This window comes from Sus scrofa, chromosome 13 (genome assembly GCF_054392235.1).
Source record: "Sus scrofa isolate SSC_HxYL_T2T_F1_AM1 chromosome 13, Sscrofa_HxYL_maternal_Yorkshire_Landrace_v2.0, whole genome shotgun sequence".
NCBI lineage: Eukaryota > Metazoa > Chordata > Mammalia > Artiodactyla > Suidae > Sus > Sus scrofa.
Genome location: NC_139395.1, coordinates 169,877,005 through 169,899,205, shown reverse-complemented (window position 1 = coordinate 169,899,205; position 22,201 = coordinate 169,877,005). Strand labels below are relative to the sequence as shown.

The following is a 22,201-nucleotide window of genomic DNA, read 5'->3' as shown; positions in this document are numbered from 1 at the left end:
TCTAATTATTTTTTATTTTTAAAAGTAGTTTTAGGTTTACAACAAAAGTACCAGTAAGGCACAGAGATTTCTGAAATACCCCTTACCCTTACATACGCATAGCCTCCCCAATGATCAACATTACTCACCAGAATTACACGCTTTTTTTTTTTTTTTTTTAATGAGGATGAATCTATACTGACAGATCATAATGACCAATCATCCACAGGACTCTCTCTTGGTACAACACATTCTATAGGTTCAGGCAAATGAAAAATGACATATATATCACTATAGTATTATATAGAGTACTTTCACTGCCCTAAAAATCCTCAGTGCCCTGTTTATCACTCCCCAACCCCAACCCTGGCAACTACTGATCATTTAATTGTCTCCACAGTTTTGCCTTTTCTAGAATGTCCTATACTTGAAATCACATAAGTATGCTTCTTAGATTGTCTTCTCTTATGTAGTAATATGATTTTAAGGTTCCTCTATGTATTCTCATGGCTTGATAGCTCATTTCTTTCTCGCACTGAATAATATTCCATTTTATGGATACACCACAGTTTATTTACCCAGTCCCTTATTAGGTATGACTAGAGGAGGTTGGAGTGACAGAAATTGCCGTTCCTCCAGAATAAGGTCCTGTTAACACTTTTTACCATAGAGAGTAGGTTTCTGCAATGAAGAATTTTCTGTGTGTATCTTCCCCTCCCTATGCCAGAAAAGAAAAATGGATCTTTCTTAGCTTGTTTATTTTGAGAACCTAGTGGGATTCCTTACTTAAAACTTATAAAAAGTGTCACCCTCCAACGATAATGATGTTTAAGCGTTTCTCATTCTCAAGTTTGTCCACTCTCAGCCTCTAACAATTCATCAAAATAACCAGTGAAGTAGTTCTACCAGTTCATGGTTCCAACGGCTTTAGGTACAGGACATAAATCTTAGTTGTGGTAACTCTGAGTTGCCTGTCTCTCCAAATTTTAGGGTAGCTGTTTGCCCTATGATCTCAGTTTCCTGATATGTCCAGAAAAAGTCATTAATATTTAGTTTGTTCAAATTTTTCTTACTGAAGGAATGGAAATGATGAATTCTAAGCTCTTTACATGGTAGAGCTAAAACTAGAAGTCCAAAACACTACATTATTTATTATTTTTTTTAAATTTTAGAATTGGATTTTTATATTTTCTTATATACATGTTTTAATAAGAGTGGAAAAATTGATATTTTTAAAAATCCACAAAAATAAATTGTAACTATAATATCCCTCCTTCTGTGAAAGTGGCATGGAGTTTCATACAAAGTAACTTATCAAAATGCCTTATTCATAATTTTATACTGAAATAAAATTTGAATTAAGTGAATAAATAAAGCCGGGAGAAAAAGAAAAAAAGAATAGTGGCTATGACTAGATTTTTTGTTCTTATTTTTTTAATAGTTGTTTTTAATAATACATACTATAATCTTTAAAAATCTATTTTAAAAATTTCAACAAAGAAAACTTAGTTTTGATATCCCAGAGTCTTAGAATGGGTTCCATGGACCTTGCCCTAAGGAAAGATTTAAGGGAATTTATGGTCTTAGATAGGAAAATAATACATATATGATTTCAATCAACTCTAACTGAAAATTAGTATTTCTGCCAAGTGTAAATATAGGTAAAAATCAACAGTAATAAAATAAATAGCTGCGCCTTTAAAATTTGTGACAATAAATATCACAAATATTTTCATATTAACCACAGTCATAACAAATTTAATGATATATTGCTATGTTAATTAGTGCATTGTTCAATATTCTTAGATCTACCATCTAGATCTTTTTTACTTAATTCACTAATAAAAAACCACAAATATTTTTGTATCACAGATATTTTTAAATAGTTTGGTGTTTCAGTAAATTATTATTCTTTGTAAATCAATGTACTTTATGCACTTAAAAATGCTACATATGTTAAGGAAACTGATATACTGGTAGGCAGACAAGAAAACACAGACACACAAACAAACAACTGAAAGACTGGGCATTTTATACATAGATACATGACTATTCCTATGAATTCTTGTTGATGGAAATTTTTAAATTATTATTACTAGGTGTATTGCTACAATAAAAGTCGCAAGTATTCATCATTTATTTAATAGCTTAAAAAAAAAAGCTGCATCTTGAGCAACGGGGTGTCAATTTTCTGTGTTTACAATTTTTGCTAATACAGAATGACAAAGGAATTTGAGACCGTCTCAAATTCTGCTGCATAGACACACCAGAGAGTAATTTATTCCAGGGTTGTCATGACAATTCCAAAAATGCTATCGAGGAAGAGGTTCCAGTCCTTTCTTTTCTTGGACCCACCAACTTTGCTGGATATTTGGAATTTTAGAAAACACCTCTAAATATACTAAAAGATATACTTGAAGTCGGAATAAAAGCAGAGCACAGAACATTCTCTCTGAAATCCACATGACCTATGTTTTCCTCACTTCCTACAATATTCACTTTTTCTCCTGAACAAGAAATTTTGATCAAATATTTGGCTAAATTTGCTAGAGTTTCTTTGATTACAATAAACTCAAGACTTTAAAAAAAAATCAAAAGTTAAAGTTCTCTGCCTCTTTCCTTCCACTTACCACTTTGCTTTTATCTTTCTCTGAGGCAAAGAATAATGAATGTTTAGCTAACTGAATATGGGAAAGCTTACCTATAGAACATTTTAAAATAATTTTATTTTTATTTTGGGAGTTCCTGTCATGGCTCAGCAGAAACAAATCTAACTAGCATTCATGAGGACGAAGGTTCGATCCTTTGTCTCGCTAAATGGATTAAGGATATGGCTTTGCCGTGAGCTGTGGTGTAGGTCACAGATGCAGCCTGGATCCCATGTTGCTGTGGATGTGGTGTAGGCTGGCAGCTATAGCTCCAATTCGACCCATAGCCTGAGAACCTCCATATGCCATGGGTGCAGCCCTAAAAAGACAAAATAAAAAAAAGTTGCATTAGTATTTCAAAACATATTTTAGTCACTTGTTGCTTTTTTGCATTTTGCTGATTATGAGAAATATATGCCTTTTAATAACCTTGTAATTTGCATCAATCATGCATTTTATTTTCTGTATCTTCTGATGTTTTGACATCTGGTAACTTTATGACCCAGCAGACTGCCCCAGGGATGGCCAATTTCTAGAGACAGTAAAATGCTCACCTGCAAGTACACCTTTCATATGCAAACCAACCAATCCAAAACCACAACCCTCAAATACCTCCTTTATTGAGCCCTTATACTTTAGACTACTATTCATCTACCCTGATCACTTCATACGTGCTAGAGCCTGCTGAGATTATTCAAACAAGCCAATGTTAAGCCTAAAATTGTACCTGTCTTCTACCAACCTCAAATTCCCCATTCATCTCACTTTTTCCCTTCTCCTCCTTTGGCAACCATAAGACTGTTCTCCATGTCCATGAGTTTGTTTATTTTCTGCAGATAGGTTCATTTGTGCCATATTTTAGATTTAACATAAAAGTCATATCATATGGTATTTGTCTTTATCTTTCTGACAGTGCACTTAGTATGAGAATCTCTACATGCATCCATTTTGCTGAAAATGGTATTATTTTGTTCTTTTTTATGGCTGAGTAGTATTACATTGTTTCTATGTACCACATCTTCTTAATCCATTCATCTGTCAATGGACATTTACATTTAGATTGGATAAACAATGAGGTCCTACTGTATAGCACAAGGAACTATATCTAGTCTCTTGGGACAGACCATAATGAGAGCTAATATGGAAAAAGTAATATATAGATATATGTATGTTTGGGTCACTAGGCTGTACAGCAGAAATTGACTCAACACTATAATTCAATCATACCCTAATTAAAAAAAAATTACCTGTCTTTCCTTCCCATGGAATCCACAATAAAGTCTCTTGGCCATGGTTTCCACTCTATTTCCACTTGCTCTATTTCCTGACCAGCCATGGTGTTTCCCCTTGTGATTTTTGCATAGTATACTGAGTCCCTCCTCTTGAGGACTGCAAATAACAAACTATTCTTTCAAATGGCAGGTGTCTACCAATCTGTTGGCCTCACCATGCCTGAATAATAATAAAACCTACATTTTAAAACATAAGAATAATTGCTGTATCTATCAAACACAGCTGATAATTGTATCAAGACCAAGTTACTAATATCTGTGGCTTGCAGATAATATTGCTATGCCTGTGCATATTTCCTCTACTTTTCTAAAAAATGTTGGCTTTTAAGGATAAACTTTCACCTAGGATAGGAGTACCTTCCCTTTCTATGTTACAAATAATATGCTAAACCTCATTGACTAGGTAAGACTATTTCTGTTTTGATTAAAAAACAAACTTACTGATGTCTGGGTTATTGCAAACCTCTGTCCCTCTACTAGAAAGTCAGTATGGGTACCCACAGACTTTTCCATTTGTTGTAATTTCATACTTGCTTCATTCTCAGAATGGCATCTTACACTGAAACAAAAGTGAATCTTACTGAAGGATGCAGAGATGCCTATAAAATACTGAACTGTTCACTGCATTCCATCAAAATATTTACCTCCAAATTTTAAAGTTATTAAGTGGATTTTCATCTATTTCACACAACAATGAATTGCTTTTGTAGAAATGGGTACCATGTGTTGCCAATGGAAAAATTCATTCAATATTATACCATTTTCACTATGAGAGAAATCCTTTTATTCAACACCTGGTTTACACCACACTCTAATTTTAATGTTAAAGAAGGTTCTCCAGTAATTTCCCCCTCTTTGGCAAATTCAATGATTTTATGGAATAGAGATTTTATTCTTCTGTCATCTTTTTGGGAAATTCTTTTGGTTTAGAGAAATATGTGAGGATTAAGCAAACAAGAAGTTGAATGATCTCCCAGGACAAGAAAATAGTAATAATAATAAAATAGTAATAATAATATACACATAAAATATCTCCAAAGTAAATTTTCACGTTAGATAACATGTTCTTAGGCATGTTCCCAAAAACATAATGAAAGATTTCACTAACAACTGAAGGTAGAATTTAAGAAACTAATAATAATCTATCAGTTTACTCTGTATATAATCAAAATTTGCAATATTAGATGACTGTATACATTATTCCTAGATTTATTGTTTATGAATTCATACAATCAAAATTTTACTGGCTTTCTTTTATTAAAGCAGAGTTGATTTACAATGTTTTACTAATTTCTGCTGTACATCAAAGTGACTCAGTCTTACATATAATTCTTTTTTATATTATTTTACAGCATGTTCTATCCCAGGAGACTGCATATAGTTCCTTGTGCTATACAGTAGCACTTTACTGTTTCTCCATTCTAAGTGTAATAGTTTGTATCTACTAACCCCAAACTCCCTGTCCATCCCACTCCATTCCTCAACTTTTAAGAGATTTAAAATTTACATCTGTAGGTGGAAAACAATCACTTCAACGTCAATTTTATTTCCTTAAAATATTATAGTCTTATTGCCTTGTCTTACAATGACAGCTTTGCAGAGTTAATTATGAACATATTGGCAAAAGCAAAGAAAAAAACATTCTATAAATTTATAAGTTACCAAGTTAGGACTAACACAATGGAAAGAGTGTGATTTAATAATGTCTAATATTTTAAGCCATTTATTGACATATTTGGCAGTTTTCCATAAAAGGAAGTACATGTTCATGAATCGCCCTGTGCAATCCTATATAAGAACTCAAAGTTCAATTCACATATCACATGAAATTACTTAACTCCTTCAATGTAACCATATTTTTAAAAATATTGTTACTAAATTTTAAAGGGGGTTATCTCTTTTTATTTTGTTTGTTTTTTGTCTTTTCTAGGGCCGCACCCACGGCAAATAGAGGTTCCCAGGCTAGGAGTCTAATTGGAGCTATAGCCAATGGCCTACGCCAGAGCCACAGCAATGAGGGATCGATCCAAGCTGCATTTGCAACCTACACCACAGCTCACAGCAGTGCCGGATCCTTAACCCACTGAGCAAGGCCAGGCATCAAACCCACAAGCCCATGGTTCCTAGTTGGATTTGTTAACCCCTGAGCCACTATGGGAACTCCGGGTTATCTCTTTTTAAAGTTATGAACACTGACTTGGGCACCTCATCCCCTGAAAAATTTACTAATATTTTTATTAGTAATCTTGTACATGAGAATTATTTAAATGTCATTTACATCAATTCCTCAACCTTCTTCATTCAGCAGCCTCCTCTCTTCACTGGTTTCTATCACTGGGCTCACAGTGGGATCAAACAGTAAAAGGATATCTATCATTATTCTACGAGCACTGAATAGAACACCACTTCATGTGGCTTTAGCATTCACTGTTTTCTTCATGAGTTAAGTATTTTATACACATTTCTAACAGGTGTTGAAAAATCCCACTCCATGCTTACAGAAAGGCCATATTTCACAGCTAGAACTGGGATCTAAATGGAGGGTTAGATCCTGGAACGAATACATGTTTAAGCTGGTAATTACCATTTATAGTGCTGTCCTTAAAATCTCGAACAGCACCTTCACTCCCCTGCACTATCCATGCTAATTCTAAGACAAGAATTTCTAGATGAAAACACACCTTGTAAATCTTTCAAAGTGATCATAAAGATACTCTGGGTGAAACTGAAAAACCATTAAACTGCCAATGATAATACAGTGTGCATGGACATATCTTAAACCCATGGATCTCAATCATTTAGCAGCAGGAATTCAATATGCTCCATAAGCACCAAGCACTGTGCAATTATCTTCATTTTCAAGACCAAGAGACAAACTGCTAAGAAAGTTAAGCAGCTGCCATAGGCCAAACAAAGAGAACTTCTATATTTCCCAAAGATTCATCTGTTTGCTGTGGAAAAGATAGTGATAAAAGGAAGTACTAATTATCGAGTTCCTACTAGGTGCGGGTTCCTACTAGGTGCAGGTAGTGTCACCAAATTCTTTATCTTTGGCATCTTGATTTTATTCTAAAAGTTAGTTCTATTTTACTATACTGTAATGTGATAAGTACATTTTATTACCTTCAAACCTCTATTTTAGTCTATATCCTATGACAAAACTGTTTTATACTCCACTAACCCAGTAGTGTAAGAAAAATTTTTCCTCCACTCTCCTGTATCATACTTTCTTGATAATTATGTATACAGAATAAGTTTTCACAATGACTTGGTTTGTTCAATAATGCTTACAGCATTGTCATACAACAAGGATGGCTCATAGTTATCTAGCCCCTTATATTTACAGGCCTCAGTTCCCTTGTCAATAAACTGAAGATATCTGATTAGTGTATTCCTAGGATCCAATGTAGTCTTTAATATTCAATACTGTATAACTGTGCTGTTCATTTCCCCCCTTTCTATATGAGAAGCCCTGCACCTTCCCTGTCAAAAAAGGAAAAGTAAATATTACTCTGCCTCACACATTTTGATTCTCCCATCACTCTTTCACAAAAGGGCTAAATTTCTACTCAACTGACAAGCCAAATTTTATTAAATAATGCAATATGCTGAATCAAAAAATTCCAGAGATGCAGCCTTACCTCTAAAATATAGTTAGTCCCAACCAAACCACTTGAACCAACAAAAGAAAAAGAAAGGGTGGTTTCTTAAAGTGATGCTAGGCAGAACAAAAGCATGTAACACTCACTTCAACCAAAGAAACAGAGAAAAGGAAGTTGTATTTTATTGTCCACAATTATAATATAGCATCATTATAACATTACTGGGGATATTCCCTATAGGATACCAGTACTAAATTCCCATGTGTACAGGAGATAATCCAAATCCATGGTTAGAGCAAGATACTTCCTAATGAAATTTTTCTTTAATAATAATTTTAAATTTGATGGCTAAATCATGAAATAAGTAACAGAACTACATTCATTTAAAGGCATCAAGAAATTATTCTAGTGAATAAGTAAAAAATGTTATTATTAAAATATCACTTTATTTTAGAAAAGGTAATTTATTTATCCAGCTTCACCATTCCTTTTGCATCACCACTTGAATTTCTCTCTATAAAATCCAGATATTTTCAGAGAACATTTCAAAAGAGTAATATAATATTACACATTCCTCCCTCGTACCTTGGCATTTTGTAAATATTATGTCATTCTGGGCTTTTTTTTTTCTCCTTTAAATACTGAAACTTAATATCAATAAGTAAGCAAAAATCCTTTCCAAAAATATTTGCCAGAATATCTGCTCTTGGGGAATGGTTTTATTGTTTATTTATATTCTAACAATTTACTCTGTACTGTAGCTGTAAAAATAGTGTAACCTGTAGTCATTAATGATAAAGGGTGTATGCTGCCTGCTTTTGAATTTATCAGTGACAAATTACACGATGTGCCTCCTAAAAGGACATAACTATTGTTCAGTACAGGTTACTTATTCAATAAATAGAGAAGGAAACAAAATAAATTATATTATAATCTTGTTTTACACCTGGAAAGTGTTATATTAATGGGCCAAAGAAAGCCCTTCTGCACTAGCCTAAATGCTGCAGGTTGTTTACTTATTCCCAGCAACCAGAACTGTTAGTCCAAAGCTTACTGGTGCCAAATTCAATTTCATACATATTAAACTGTTTTAAATATAGTCTACATAAATACATATTTTAGCCACACAGGGCCTACTTTGTATACTCCTCAAAAATGTGCCTAACATCTGATAAAGAGAGATTAGACAAACCCAACAACCATAAAAGATCCCAGATCATAGATGCCCTTCACAACTCTGACCTGGAAACTCTCAGCATTAGTGAGTAGTGACATCACCAAGATACATTTGCCCCTGCTCTGACTTCTCCTTCCCTGAGGAGGTCCAGACTCTTGTTCTTTCTCCCTCTGTGGTTCCACACACCAAACTTCCCCTTAGGCAACCCTGTCCAGGCACTAACCAAAATATCTCGCAATATATTTCTGCCTTTCATGGTCCGGTCTCTTCCTTGATCAGTTCCAAAATCTTCAAGCTTACATACAAGTAATACAGCCATTTCAAATTACAAAGTTTCTAGGTCTTGATCCAATTTTCAGAAACTAAGATGAGGGAGGAAATATAATTAATTTAACTAAAGTAATGCCTATGAGATTCTGACAGCCACTTAATAAATATTACAAGGCAAAAATACTTTGTATGTGTCTATTGTCTGGCAATTCATTGAAGGAAGGGAAGACCCCCCAAAGGTAAACTTTTGCTATGGAAATTTTTGTAAATATTTGAAATTATAAATCAAAGCACAAAATGAACTTTATAAATTTAAGGGGAAAAAAAAGAGGAGAAGAAAAAAGCCAAGGAGAAGTAGGAAAAGGAAAACAGACATTACCCTTACATGCAAATATAAAATCAATAAAATTTAAGGAGTTATTAAAGACAATAGCAACCTAAGTCATGGCCCTGAAAAATAAAAATAAACATACCATCTTATTATCCTAGAGTAATTACATAATTAATTTATTTAAAATTTTGGAAAAAGGAGGTTGCTCTAGCACTAAAATTTCAAAAAATATTTGAATGTTTATTTAACTGATATTTTAATTGTTCATAACTAGCAGCCCAATTATTTACCTCTCAGAGAGAAAAGAAAGCTGCAAGGAAAAATGTTTATGGATTAATGCTGGAGTTTTCAGGGACAATTAGATGGTATACTTTTCTTCTGGCATCTTTGTGGAACCAAAGGGGAAATACAAAATCAATTTTAAAGATTGCTCAGTTTGGATTAGAAGACTAGGTTGTCCTACTTGTAAACAAACAAAAAAAAAAAAAAAAAGAAAAGAGAAAGAGAGAGATTGAGAGAGTTTAGAGTCTGCATAAATTATGATTACTCTCTGCTCAAATAACTATGAGAGGGATAGCAGAGAGGAGCCTAGAAGGCTTCCTCTCATGGAATTACTCTTACATTAAAAATTAGGCATAGGCTTAAAGTTGTCTCCAAAAGTTAAAACCAAGAGGTTTTGTACCAAAGACAAAATTGTTCAAATCACAGTTTCCTTGCTAGTACTATATGAACTTCAGAACATTTATTAACATGTCTATGCCTTATTTTCTCTTTGTCTAGTATGGGGGAAAATCAAAACCTGCTCCAGTAAATGCTGAGAAGAATTAAGTAATGCTTCCAAAAGTGATGTAAACAAGAAACCCTCTTTTCAAAAGAATTTTTGTGTCTCTATTTAGTCTATTCTGGTCAAGAAAGTGTAACATTAGTCTTTGATATTACTGACATTTGATGGATGTAAAACATTTTCCAGTATGGTTTTACTTTTATTGTCCTTCATTATTAGTGACTTTATCATTTTATGAGTGTACTGGGCATTTGCATTTCATCTCTGGCAAATTTCTAATTGTCATCTATTACCTATTTTTATAATTAGTTGTCTTTTTTAATAGTAATAATACACACATATCTAATTATGAGTTATGATTACAAACTCTTTCTTCCAATCTGGGTCTTATCTTTATATATATATATTATTTATATGTATGTATATGATAACGTACAAAGGTGCAAAGGGATGGGGACGGTTTACAGGGGAAGAATCAAACAGGACTGAATGACGTTAAGTTAAAATTTAAAAAAAATAAAACTAAACTAAATCTTCTTCATCCTATTCTACCCTCGCCTACTAGAGTTCGGCATAATTTTTTTTTTTTTAGTTATTCACTGGCTACCAAGAGAATTCTAAACAATTAATTTTTATTCATTTCTTGAATTAGCACCATTGCATGGTTTCCACAGACAAATTTCCTTAGTTATAATGCTTTCAATTTCATGCATATAACTCAGCCTGGCTTAAAATACAGTGTATTATTATTTTATTTCATATAACTTCTCTATTTCATAATTTCACAGACCTCAGGGTTAATCATTTTATATGCTCAATTTATATTATGAAGAACCAGGTTCTTTCTACTCCATTCTACCATGTACAAAGTTTATTTCATGTTTAGAGGTAATAAATTAATTACTCAAGTTCTAGGCATCAAATAACTTGCATAAAATCCAGAGGAAGAGAAGGGACAGCTTGTCATATGGTTTCTCCTAGAAATCAAACTATACTCTCAAGACCCTCAATAGCCATCCTTTCACTGCTAATTGGTCAGAATTAAGACACATGCTCAATCCTGAACTAATTACTGTGAAGAGTAATTGGTGTACACTTTAACAAATGCAGTCATTTCCTGGATGTGTCAGTGAAGTCTGCCTCTTCTAAAATATAAGGCTTCGAAGAAAATGTGAATACATTAACAGTATTGATACCTGAATAGGAAGAAAATAATGGCAATGGGCAATGTTGGTAATCAACCTTACCATGGACTATAACAAGTAGGAACAGCATACTTGTCCTTTCTTTCCTACCATGGATAACTTTAATTTTTAAAATATTTAGTTTTGAAATAATTTTAGAGAAAGTTGTAAAGATAGAGTTCCAATAAAGTTGTAAAGACAGAGTTCCTATAAAGTTGTAAAGATGGAGTTCCTATACTCTTTACCTAGTTTTTCCCAATGTTAATTCCTTTTATAACCTTAGTACGTTGATCAAAGCCAGGAAAGTTGCATCATGACACTATATTGATGGTGATATCTTTAATTTTATTAGCTATATTTTACGATTTGTATATTTTCTTCTTTTGAATTTTAAATAGGATACATTAACTTTTGTTCATTATTTTAAGAACTGCAGACTGTTTCTCTTGATTGCTGGATGGACAATTTTAATTTTAAAATGTGTAACAACTCCAAGTATAGTTCTGAATTTCTTGGCCAATGTTTATTCTAGTTATGAATTACCTTTTGAAGAAAAAATAAAATTTGTCTTATTTAGTAAAGTTCAGTCTATTAAGCCTTCTAAATTTTTAACTAGGGAAATTATTAACCAGGACCATTTGAACCTGATGTATGTACACTTCCTTCAAACTGAAGTTACTTGGTTTTCTGACACAATAGCTGTGCTTTTTAACCTCTACTTGCTAAATGAGGTACTACCTCATATATATCATATCTTAGAATTGGTTTTCCTCAATATTGAGTTTTCTCTTTTCCTCTCTCTCATAAATTTCTCAAGATGTTTCATCCAATCTCAAGGATTCACACATCATCTAGCTGGTGACTCCAAACTTATCTCCACAGAAACCTATTCTCTGAGCCTTATCTTGTACGTATTCATTTCATTCCTTTAAATTCATTAAGGCTAACATATTCAAAACTAAACTGTTGACTGATTAAATACACATGGTTGTATCACAGTCATCTCTATTCCAATAGTTTCCCTCTGAATTATCTTACATATCCAATTAAACACAAATCAACAAATTCTATCAGTTTTACTTCCAAAATAAACACTAATTTATTCAGTTTTGTCCATCTTCCCAGGCAGATGCCTAGTTCCAGCCAGAATTATCTCCTCTTCTGCCCACATCCATTCCATCAAAATGTAGTGGCATCTTAGTGGGTCATTCCACATAAATGCCTGCTTTCTCTCAATACTTTCTCTAGTATAGCCAGTGATCTGCTTAATATACTCAGATATTTTGTTGGAAGATAATTTTCCATGGGTTTTTTGCATGTCTGCATGTCTTGTGGGCAGAGACATTGATCTCCCTTTGTTCTAGACTATTTTTTCAAAGATTTTTGTAGAACAAAGATAGAGAATGAGTCTCCTACTGAGCAGAGTAGGCATGCTTACTAGTCAAAATAATAAAAGTCACATTTTTGGGGGGAAAAAAAGGGCAGGCTTTCTTACTATCCATTACTAAAGATTCCTGTTCCATAAGTTCAAGGTCCCTCTCCCGCAACACAATCCATTGTCTGTTCCAGCACACTTTTGGGCTTATCTGCTTTGCCACTATGAGAATTAGTCAAGGGAAACTGGCACACTATGTTGATCCTCATGGTACTTGCTATGTCTTTTGTCTCTGACTCAAAAGTCTCAAGCCTTCTATAAGCAGTCTTCGACCTGACTCTGACAGGCTAAATTATAAGGTTGCAAGAAAAGCGAAATTTCTGAATATAGTTGTCCTTTCCTGTCCACAAGTACAGCATCTGTGGATTCAACCAACTTTGGATTAGACTGGCCAAGTGTAAGGAACTTGAGAATTCATGGATTTTGGTATCTATAAAGGATCCCAGAAATGATGCACCATCGATTCTGAGGGATATTTACATTCACATACCTTGATACTGTCACTTTCTTGTAATAATTTTAAACAAAAATACCATAAAAGGAAATCTGATCTCTTTACCATGACCTGAGATGTCCTGCATGGTCTGTACCAATCTATGTCATTTGTACAGTGCTATACTTTCCCATTTACTTGCCATATGTTAGCAATTCAACCCTTCTTTTAGTTTCTCAAAAATGCCAAGTGTTTTTCTGGCTTCAGGGATCCTCATCCTCTCCTTATCCTAACATGACTTTCCTTTTTTGTTTCTATTGTACATCATGTTGACCCAGTTACACATACATGTATAGATTCTTTTTTCTCCCATTATCATGCTCCATTATAAGTGACTAGACATAGTTCCCAGTGCTACACAGCAAGGTCTCATTGTTAATCCATTCCAAAGGCAACAGTTTGCATCTATTAACCCCAAGCTCTCAATCCATCCCAGTCCCTCCTCCTCCCCCTTGGCAACAACAAGTCTATTCTCCAAGTCTGTTAGCTTCTTTTCTATGGAAAGGTTCATTTCTGCCATATATTAGATTCCAGATATGTGATATCATATGGTATTTGTCTTTCTCTTTCTGACTTACTTCACTTAGTGTGAGAGTCTCAAGCTCCATCCATGTTGCTGCAAATGGCATTACTTTGTGCTTTTTTATGGCTGAGTAGTAGTCTATTGTGTATATACACATCTTCTTCCTAATCCAGTCATCTGTCAATGGACATTTGGGTTGTTTCCATGTCTTGGCTATTGTGAGTAGAGCTGCAATGAACATGCGTGTGCATGTGTCTTTTTTAAGGAAAGTTTTGTCCAGATACATGCCCAAGAGTGGGATTGCTGGGTCATATGGTAGTTCTATATTTAGTTTTCTAAGGTACCTCCATACTGTTCTTCACAGTGGTTGTACCAATTTACATTCCCACCAACAGGGTTGGAGGGTTCCCTTTTCTTCACACCCCCTCCAGCATTTGTTATTTGTGGACTTCTTAATGATGGCCATTCTGACTGGTGTTAAGGTGGTACCTCATAGTAGTTTTGATTTGCATTTCTCTAATGATCAGTAATGTTGATCATTTTTTTATGTACTTGTTGGCCATCTGTATATCTTCCTTAGAGAAATGTCTATTCAGGTCTTTTGCACATTTTTCCATTGGGTTGGTGGCTACTTTGCTGTTGAGTTGTATAAGTTCTTTTCATATTTTAGAGATTAAGCCCTTGTCAGTTACATCATTTGAAACTATTTTCTCCCATTCTGTAAGTTGTCTTTTTGTCTTCTTTTTGGTTTCCTTTGCTGTGCCAGAGCTTGTCAGTTTAATTAGGTCCCATTGGTTTATTTTTGCTTTTATTTCTGTTGCTTTGGGAGACTGACCTGAGAAAACATTTGTAAGGTTGATGTCAGAGAATGTTTTGCCTAAGTTCTCTTCTAGGAGTTTGATGGTATCTTGTCTTATATTTAGTCTTTCAGCCATTTTGAGTTTATTTTTGTACATGGTGTGAGGGTGTGATCTAGTTTCATTGATTTGCATGCAGCTGTCCAGGATTCCCAGCAATGCTTACTGAAAAGACTGTCTTTTCACAATTTTATATTCTTGCTTCCATTGTCAAAGATTAATTGACAATACATGTCTGGATTTATGTAGAAAAAGCATTTGACAAAGTCCAACATCCATTCATGATTGAAACTCTCACCAAAGTGGGTATAGAGGGAACATACCTTAACATAATAAAAGCCATTTATGACAAACCCACAACAATACTCAATGGAGAAAAGCTGAAATACAATACTCAATGGAGAAAATCTGAAAGTCTTCCCACTAAAATCTGTAACAACACAAGGATGTCCACTCTCTCCACTGTCATTCAACATAGTATTAGAAATCCTAGCCACAGCAATCAGATAAGCAAAAGAAATAAAATGTATCCAAATAGGAAGAGAAGAGGGAAAACTGTCACTGTATGCAGATGGCACGATACTATATATAGAAAACCCTAAGAACTCAACCCAAAAACTACTTGAACTGAACAACAAATTCAGCAAAGTAGCAGGATATAAGATTAACATTCAGAAATCAGTTGCATTTCTGTATACTAACAATGAAATATTAGAAAAGAAAAAAAAAATCCCATATCTTTTAAAATTGCACCACAAAAAACCAAATACCTGGGAATACACCTGACCAAGGAGGTGAAGGACTTCTTTGCTGAGAACTTTAAAACATTCATCAAGGAAATTAAAGAAGATGTAAAGAAATGGAAAGATATTCCATGCTCTTGGGTTGGAAAAATTAATATTGTAAAAATGTCCATACTACTCAAAGCAATCTACAGAGTCAATGCAATCCCTTTCAAATTACCCATGACATTTTTCACAAAACTAGAACAAACAATCCTAAAATGTATATGGAAACAGAAAAGACCCAGAGTTGCCAAAGCAAATCTGAGGAACAAAATCCAAGCAGGAGGCATAACTCTCCCAGACCTCAGGCACTATTACAAAGTCACAGTCATCAAGACAGTGTGGTACTGGTACCAAAACAGACAAACAGGACAATGGAACAGAATAGAGAACCCAGAAATAAACCTTGATTCTCCTTTTAACCTTTGAATCTACCTTCTCACTTCTTCAAAATGAAGTCTATATTAATCCACCTATTACTCCTTCATCTTTATTCTCTTACCAACTCTATCATTACTTATTATCAGCTACCTGGTTCTTTTCCCTTAATTCTTATTATGTTATTTTATTTGACTGGTTATTTTTGTATGTTTCCCCCACTAGGTTGTATCACTATGTCTTAGTACATAGTTGGAATACAGTAGATTTTCATTTTGTATGCCAAATGTGGTTGTGACATTATAATTTTCTATGTTAAACATATTTTAAATTAAGGAAAAAGAAAGAAAACCTTGATGACCCCACATAATTCTTACATGTACATTAATCATGTTTCCAGAATAAAAAAGGATAAATAAATGCATGTTATAAATTTTTTTTGCATTTGCGAATGGCTTTATAATGTATGAAAAAATATAAACTTCTAGTAATGTCACGAGGCATGTTTCTACAATATTTTTGTAGCCTCTTTCCTGAAAACTCCATCTTGTCCTGCTTTACTTTACCCCGTTTTCCTGCTTGGAAAAGAGTCACAGTGCTGGTAAATGACCTAAGCTTAAGAACAAAGACCTAAAGGCATAAGTTATTCATAGGGTCAGCTGAATGAGGACTTAATGCGTTGGTCTAGGCACGCAGGACCTGTGCAGATTGGCACACCATTTGCACAGCATGATAGGTCCCCTTAAGAATAAAAGAAAGAGGAGCCTCATGGCCCCAAGGGGTTTGTTTATGAGGGGTCGTTAGCAGGATATGCATTAGCAAGGAGAACTGAGGTGCAAACCTAGGCATGCTGGGCAAGCCTAGGCAAGCCATCTGCAGAAGCACAATGGTGATTCTCTTGATGCTATGCATAGATAGCTGATGCCAGGCTTCCTCAAATGCTAATGATTGTTAAATGCCTAAAGATCAGAATAAAAGCTTAATCAGCAACCGGCTATGTGACTTTTAAAATAGCTTAAAAAAAACTGCACCTACAACCCACTTCTCACTTGGCATAATCCTAAAGAATGCAATAAAATCAGTGTGGTTTCTTGAGGCGGTGCTCTTGGTCCCTGAGACCTTGAGTCCCCTGGTTCCCACCTTTATTTAAGATAAATGTCTCTATGTCTTATTTTATGTTAACTTTTCTGCTTAAGTTTCACAGCACCCATTCTTCAGCCCCATCCTGCTGAGCTGGTCTCGGCATAGGCATAGTAATACAGTTAGTAAGTTTCTATTATCAATTAGAAAAAAGAATAGTGACCTAAAATCCACATGTAGTCAATTTATCTTATCTTTACATTAACATAGTTATTCTAATGTTAAATATGAAATGATCAATGTATATTATTTTTTACTTTTTATTTTATTGTGGTAAGAACATGTAACAAGATGTCTACACTTTTAACAAGTATTTAAGTGTGCATTATGTACTGTATGTATCATGCTATATAGCATTCTACATCTTGTCTACTGTGGATAGTACTATAATGAATATGAAAGTACTAATATCTCTTCTAGATTCTGATTTCAATTTATTTGGATAAATGCCCAGAAGTGGGACTGCTGGATCACACAGTAGTTTTATTTTTAAATTTTTAAGACCTGATGTACTATTTTCAAAGCAGCTCTACTGTTTTGCATTTCCATCAGCTACATCAAACTAAAATGCTTCCAAACAGCAAAGGAAACAATTAGCAGACTGAAAAGACAATCTACAGAATGGGAAAAAATATTTTTAAATTGATACCTGGTGACAGTTTAATCTCAAAAATATACAATGAACTCCACAACTCAATAGCAAAAAACTAATAATCTTACTTAAAACTTGGTTCAGAACTCAGGTAGACATTTCTCCAAAGAAGAAATACAAATGCCTAGCAGGTATATGAAAAAATGCTGAATATCACCAATCATCATGGAATTCCAAATTAAACCCACAATGAAATATTTATTTTAATTTATTGAGATATTTATATGAGTCTTCACTGGAGACAAAGTAGAGAATGGAGTAGAGTTTTGCAAAAATTATAATTATATTTGGAACTATAGAAAATTATCCCCTCGATGTCATTGGCTTTATTTAACTGTAGTTATATGATTTTATGTCAATTAATTTAACATACTTGGGTCTAGTGAGTTTTCTAACAGTTTTGAAACTGAAAATTTAAATGATTGAGTTAAAACCTAGGCTTAAAACAACAGCTGAAACTCTCGCATTAGTTACAAACACAACCTATTATTCAGTAATGGGAGGTACATGTATCATTCTGCTGTCAATGCCTTGGGGAAGGGAGGGAGTTGCTTAGGATGGTCATATAAGACTAACTGTATGATATCCAACCTTAAATATCTTAGATGGTATCTTAGGCCATCTTGGTGATAACAGCTCCCAAGCTGCCAATAAAAAGATACCCCGTAGAGAACAAGAAACACAAGTCAGTAATTGCAAGAAGGGTAACTTGATTTCTTTTGTTGGGAGAAATATAGTTTTTAAAGTTAAACTGATAGATGCAAAAATTTTTGTGAGTTATGTGAACAGCACTTCTAAAGGAGTGACAAGCTTTAAAATCTCAATTATTTATACCATACCTTAAACTCAGCACTTATGTCAGTTTTCTCCAGGGTCCATTCACCCAACAGATAGAAGCCTGCCCTGGGAATTATAGGGTTCAGGATTTCTCTGCAGCTGTGAATTGTGAGAGGCATTGGCCTTGGGGCAAAACAAAAAAAAAAACAGCATGTGTAAAAAAAAATAATAAATCTTATTTTGTTGTTTGCTGTTATTACTGTTGTTTAAACTTAAAGGGAACCAAAAATCATGAACAGTTTTCAGGGCTTTTTCGGCCTCTGATTTTACAGTTTCTTAGAGAGAAAAATCTCAGTGGCAGAGTGTAAAATGGGAAAATGTTACTACTAAATGAGAAAGATAAATGCTGAAATATTGTCTCAAATCTGGGTTCAATCAAAAGTAGAAAGAAATGTAATCAAAGTGTATCCTTTTCACATCCATTAAAATTTTATTCAACAAACCTTGAGAATAATGTATTTCAGTATCTCTTACAACAGGAAGGAAGAGCAATATATACTACTCAAGTATAAGAATGTCTGTATGTATATGCAGCATGTGTATGTGTCTGCCTTGTGTGGATGAATAGGAGAGACGAAAGAAAAGAGTTTTGATAGAATATGAGTTGACTCAGCCATTCTCTATGATATATGTTCAAAAATCACAACTGTCAAACTTACTGGATAACTGGAAGTGAAGGAAAAAGAAACTCTAGGAAAGCTCTCAAGAGTCCAGTTAAATATGCATTCTTACATTTATTCTAGGGATAATTCAAATAGCAAATTTTTAAATGTATATACATATGCATATATATGATTCATACATATGTGTATATGCATGTGTGTGCATATATATGCATACACATACACATACACAGATATGTGTGTGTGTATTCTATTTTCTATGTTAGCAAGGAAACTGTGCTTCAATGGCATTTTCTTATTAGATGTTAGGAAATAAACTATTGGTAGATCAATTTTGCAGATTTATGTTTCTGCTTAATTTATTCATATATAATTTTGCTATATTTTTTCAGTTAGTTTACACTAGTCAATTGCAACCCTCTTAAGAACTTAAAAGTTGACTGATCTTGGTTCTTTTTATTGCTTTTCTCATAGACGCCAAAAATAATTGCTAGGGATTGACTAGCTAAATATTTTATCATTTGTCAAGTTTTGTTTACTTGTAAAAATCAATTTATTAGTAATTTTTCAATATTTAAGGTAAGGTTCTATCATACTTATTTCTTAAAGAGCAGTTATGATTGATACTTAGAAGGTAATTGCCTTCTGTAAATTTTTGAGAAGCACCAAAAAAGCCTTGTTAACTCTACTCTCTATCTCATCCTTAACATTAAGCCAAAAATACTCATGTTCACTGGCTACAGATATATCTAAAATTCTGAATATTTTAAAGAAAAATTCCTCCTTAAAGACAAATATAGAATTAAGTCTTTAATGTGTTTTATGATCTGTCTGATTTGCAAGGAGGGCATTCAAGATTAGCAGTGAGAAATAAAATATTGCCTGCCATATCAGTAAACAAAAGTTGTCACAGTCATCAGTAATCGCAGCCACCTCCAAGGGTGCCTCCTCAACGAGCCCTAAAGAAACACAGGAAGAACATTAAAAAATACCTGCCATCTAGCACCCATCAGACTGCAGCCATTCCAAAAGCTGATCCCTGAGAAAACTCAGGATATGAAGACTCATGATATTGATAACAGACAGCCAAGGTACATATCAAAGGCATGGTTTCAACGAGCCCATATTTCAGTGATCCCTTTTGCATCTTCCCATACCCAGAAAAGCATTAAACTTCTAAACATGAGATACCTAGTATTCTATTATTAGTAGTAACCATTTGTTCCTACTACTGTCCTTCGTTGCAAAACCCATATACATCCTAGCTCCCCCACTGCCTCATTACAGCAGTTTTCTCAGTTACTTGAGATGCTGCCTCCTTCACTTAAGTCCTCATTTTGTCCCAAATAAAACATAACTGTCAGAGTTCCTGCATGACACAGTGGAAACGAATCCAACTAGGAACCATGAGGTTGAGGGTTCAATCCTTGGCCTTGCTCAGTGGGTTGAGGAACTGGCATTGCTGTGAGCTGTGGCGTAGGGAGGCAACTATAGCTCTGATTATAGCCCTAGGCTGAGAACCTCCATATGCCACGGGTGTGGCCCTAAAAAGACAAAAAGACCAAAAAAAAAAATCCAAAAAACCCCATAACTCTTAAGTTGTGCATGCATTTTTTTTTAGTAGTATAGGTAATTAACAGCCTATTCTATTAGTAGACTAAAATAATGTACTTCACTTATTACCCCACATTCTACTTTATACTGAACTGTCACATAAGACAATATCCCACAGGCCTCTAAGAAAATATGGCATAGGAGTTCCCATTGTGGCTCAGGGGGTGAAGAACCCAACTAGTATTCATGAGGATATGGGTTCGATCCCTAGCCTTGCTCAATGGGTTAAGGATCTGGCATTGATGCAAGCTGTGGCAGAGGTCACAGATGTGGCTCAGATCTGGTGTTGCTGTGGTTGTGGCATAGGCCGGTGGCTTCAGCTCTAATTCAGCCTCTAGCTGGGAACTTCTATATGCCACAGGTGTGGCCCTATAAAGGGAAGAGCAAGAAAGAAAGGCAGGAAGAGAGGAGGAGAGGAAGGAAGGAAGGAAGGAAGGACGGAAAGGCAGGCACAGATAAATAAGCTTGAGAAGGTAGAGGCAAAAAATGTACATATATTGAGTACTTGGGGATAATTAGGAGACCAAAGTAGGCTTACCAAATAAAACGGAGGATGCTAAGTAAAATTTTAGTTTAAGATAGGCAGTAAATATATTTTAGTATAATAGGTACTGTCCTAAATATTGCTTCATATATAATAATACTTAAAATATAAAACAGCATACATAAAATATGTTGTTTATCTAAAATTTAAATTTAACTGGGATTGTAATATTTCATTTATATATTTTGCATTCTTAAGTCTAAGGGTACCAAGGATCCAACATGAGACCATTGATTGCTACAGTGAGGGAGAAGAAAACAAGCTTAAAAGTGAGGAGTGTAGAGGTTACAGCAAACAACTCAAATTTGCCTTAGATTAGCATAGGGTAAGAGGATATATAATTGAGAATTTTTTTAATTTGAATATTATTTTATGTCAGAGGTATTATTAGTTAGTTCCATTTCTATTTAGGGATTTAACCTCAATGACTCTATAATAAGTACTAGGAAATGTATAGTTCTATTTAACTCTTTATAAATATCCATATCCATTTAGCTAATGTAAGTATAGAAAAATTTATTTTATGTTTACTTTAAATTTTTTAAGGGACTAAGTTATTTGAGCACCAATTAGGAACTCTGTAATTTGGTTAGTTTTCATTTGAGCAATTGTATAATTTATTAGAAAGTGAAGGATGCATCAAGAATTTATGCCTGTTTATTATTTCATTCTCATTTTTGAAGATGTTATTATTCAGTGCTGTTGAGTAATATTTACTCATTTGATAATTTACTCATTATATAATTGTTACCAGAGAGTACGCTCTTATCTTATTGCAGAAAAAATTCGTAGAGACATGGAAGTCAAGAAAACAAACTGAGGATGTATTAAACAATAAGACACTCTCAAGGAGAGAACAGGCAGACTCAGGTGAGTGGCTACCCTGAGTTTCTTTGGCAAGGTGGTTATAGAGGATGGAAAAATGAATGGGTGGAATATTCATTGAGGCAGATGGCATTTGGGGTTATATTACCTGACTGTCATCTCAGCTTGACCTTCCCAAGGGGAGGAGGAATTTTTGTCCTTTGTTTTAATTGGAACTGTCATGCAGTC

The 22,201-nt window shown here is 34.2% G+C and overlaps 1 protein-coding gene across 4 annotated transcripts in view; it reads right to left on the bottom strand.

The window, feature by feature from the left end:
- The window catches only part of LOC146397761 (uncharacterized), a 448,274-nt gene that overhangs the window by 328,512 nt on the left and 97,561 nt on the right, over positions 1-22,201 (bottom strand). For 3 of the 4 annotated variants that reach the window (XR_014825317.1, XR_014825316.1, XM_084992458.1), the window contains exon 2: positions 18,370-18,490. The exons of the other annotated variant lie outside the window; for it this stretch is intronic. Coding sequence is in view for 1 of the 3 variants with exons in the window: in XM_084992458.1 (XP_084848584.1) it covers positions 18,370-18,490 (121 nt within the window). In the remaining 2 variants the exon portion in view is untranslated. The remainder of the gene's footprint in view (positions 1-18,369; positions 18,491-22,201) is intronic. 4 annotated transcript variants of the gene reach the window in all.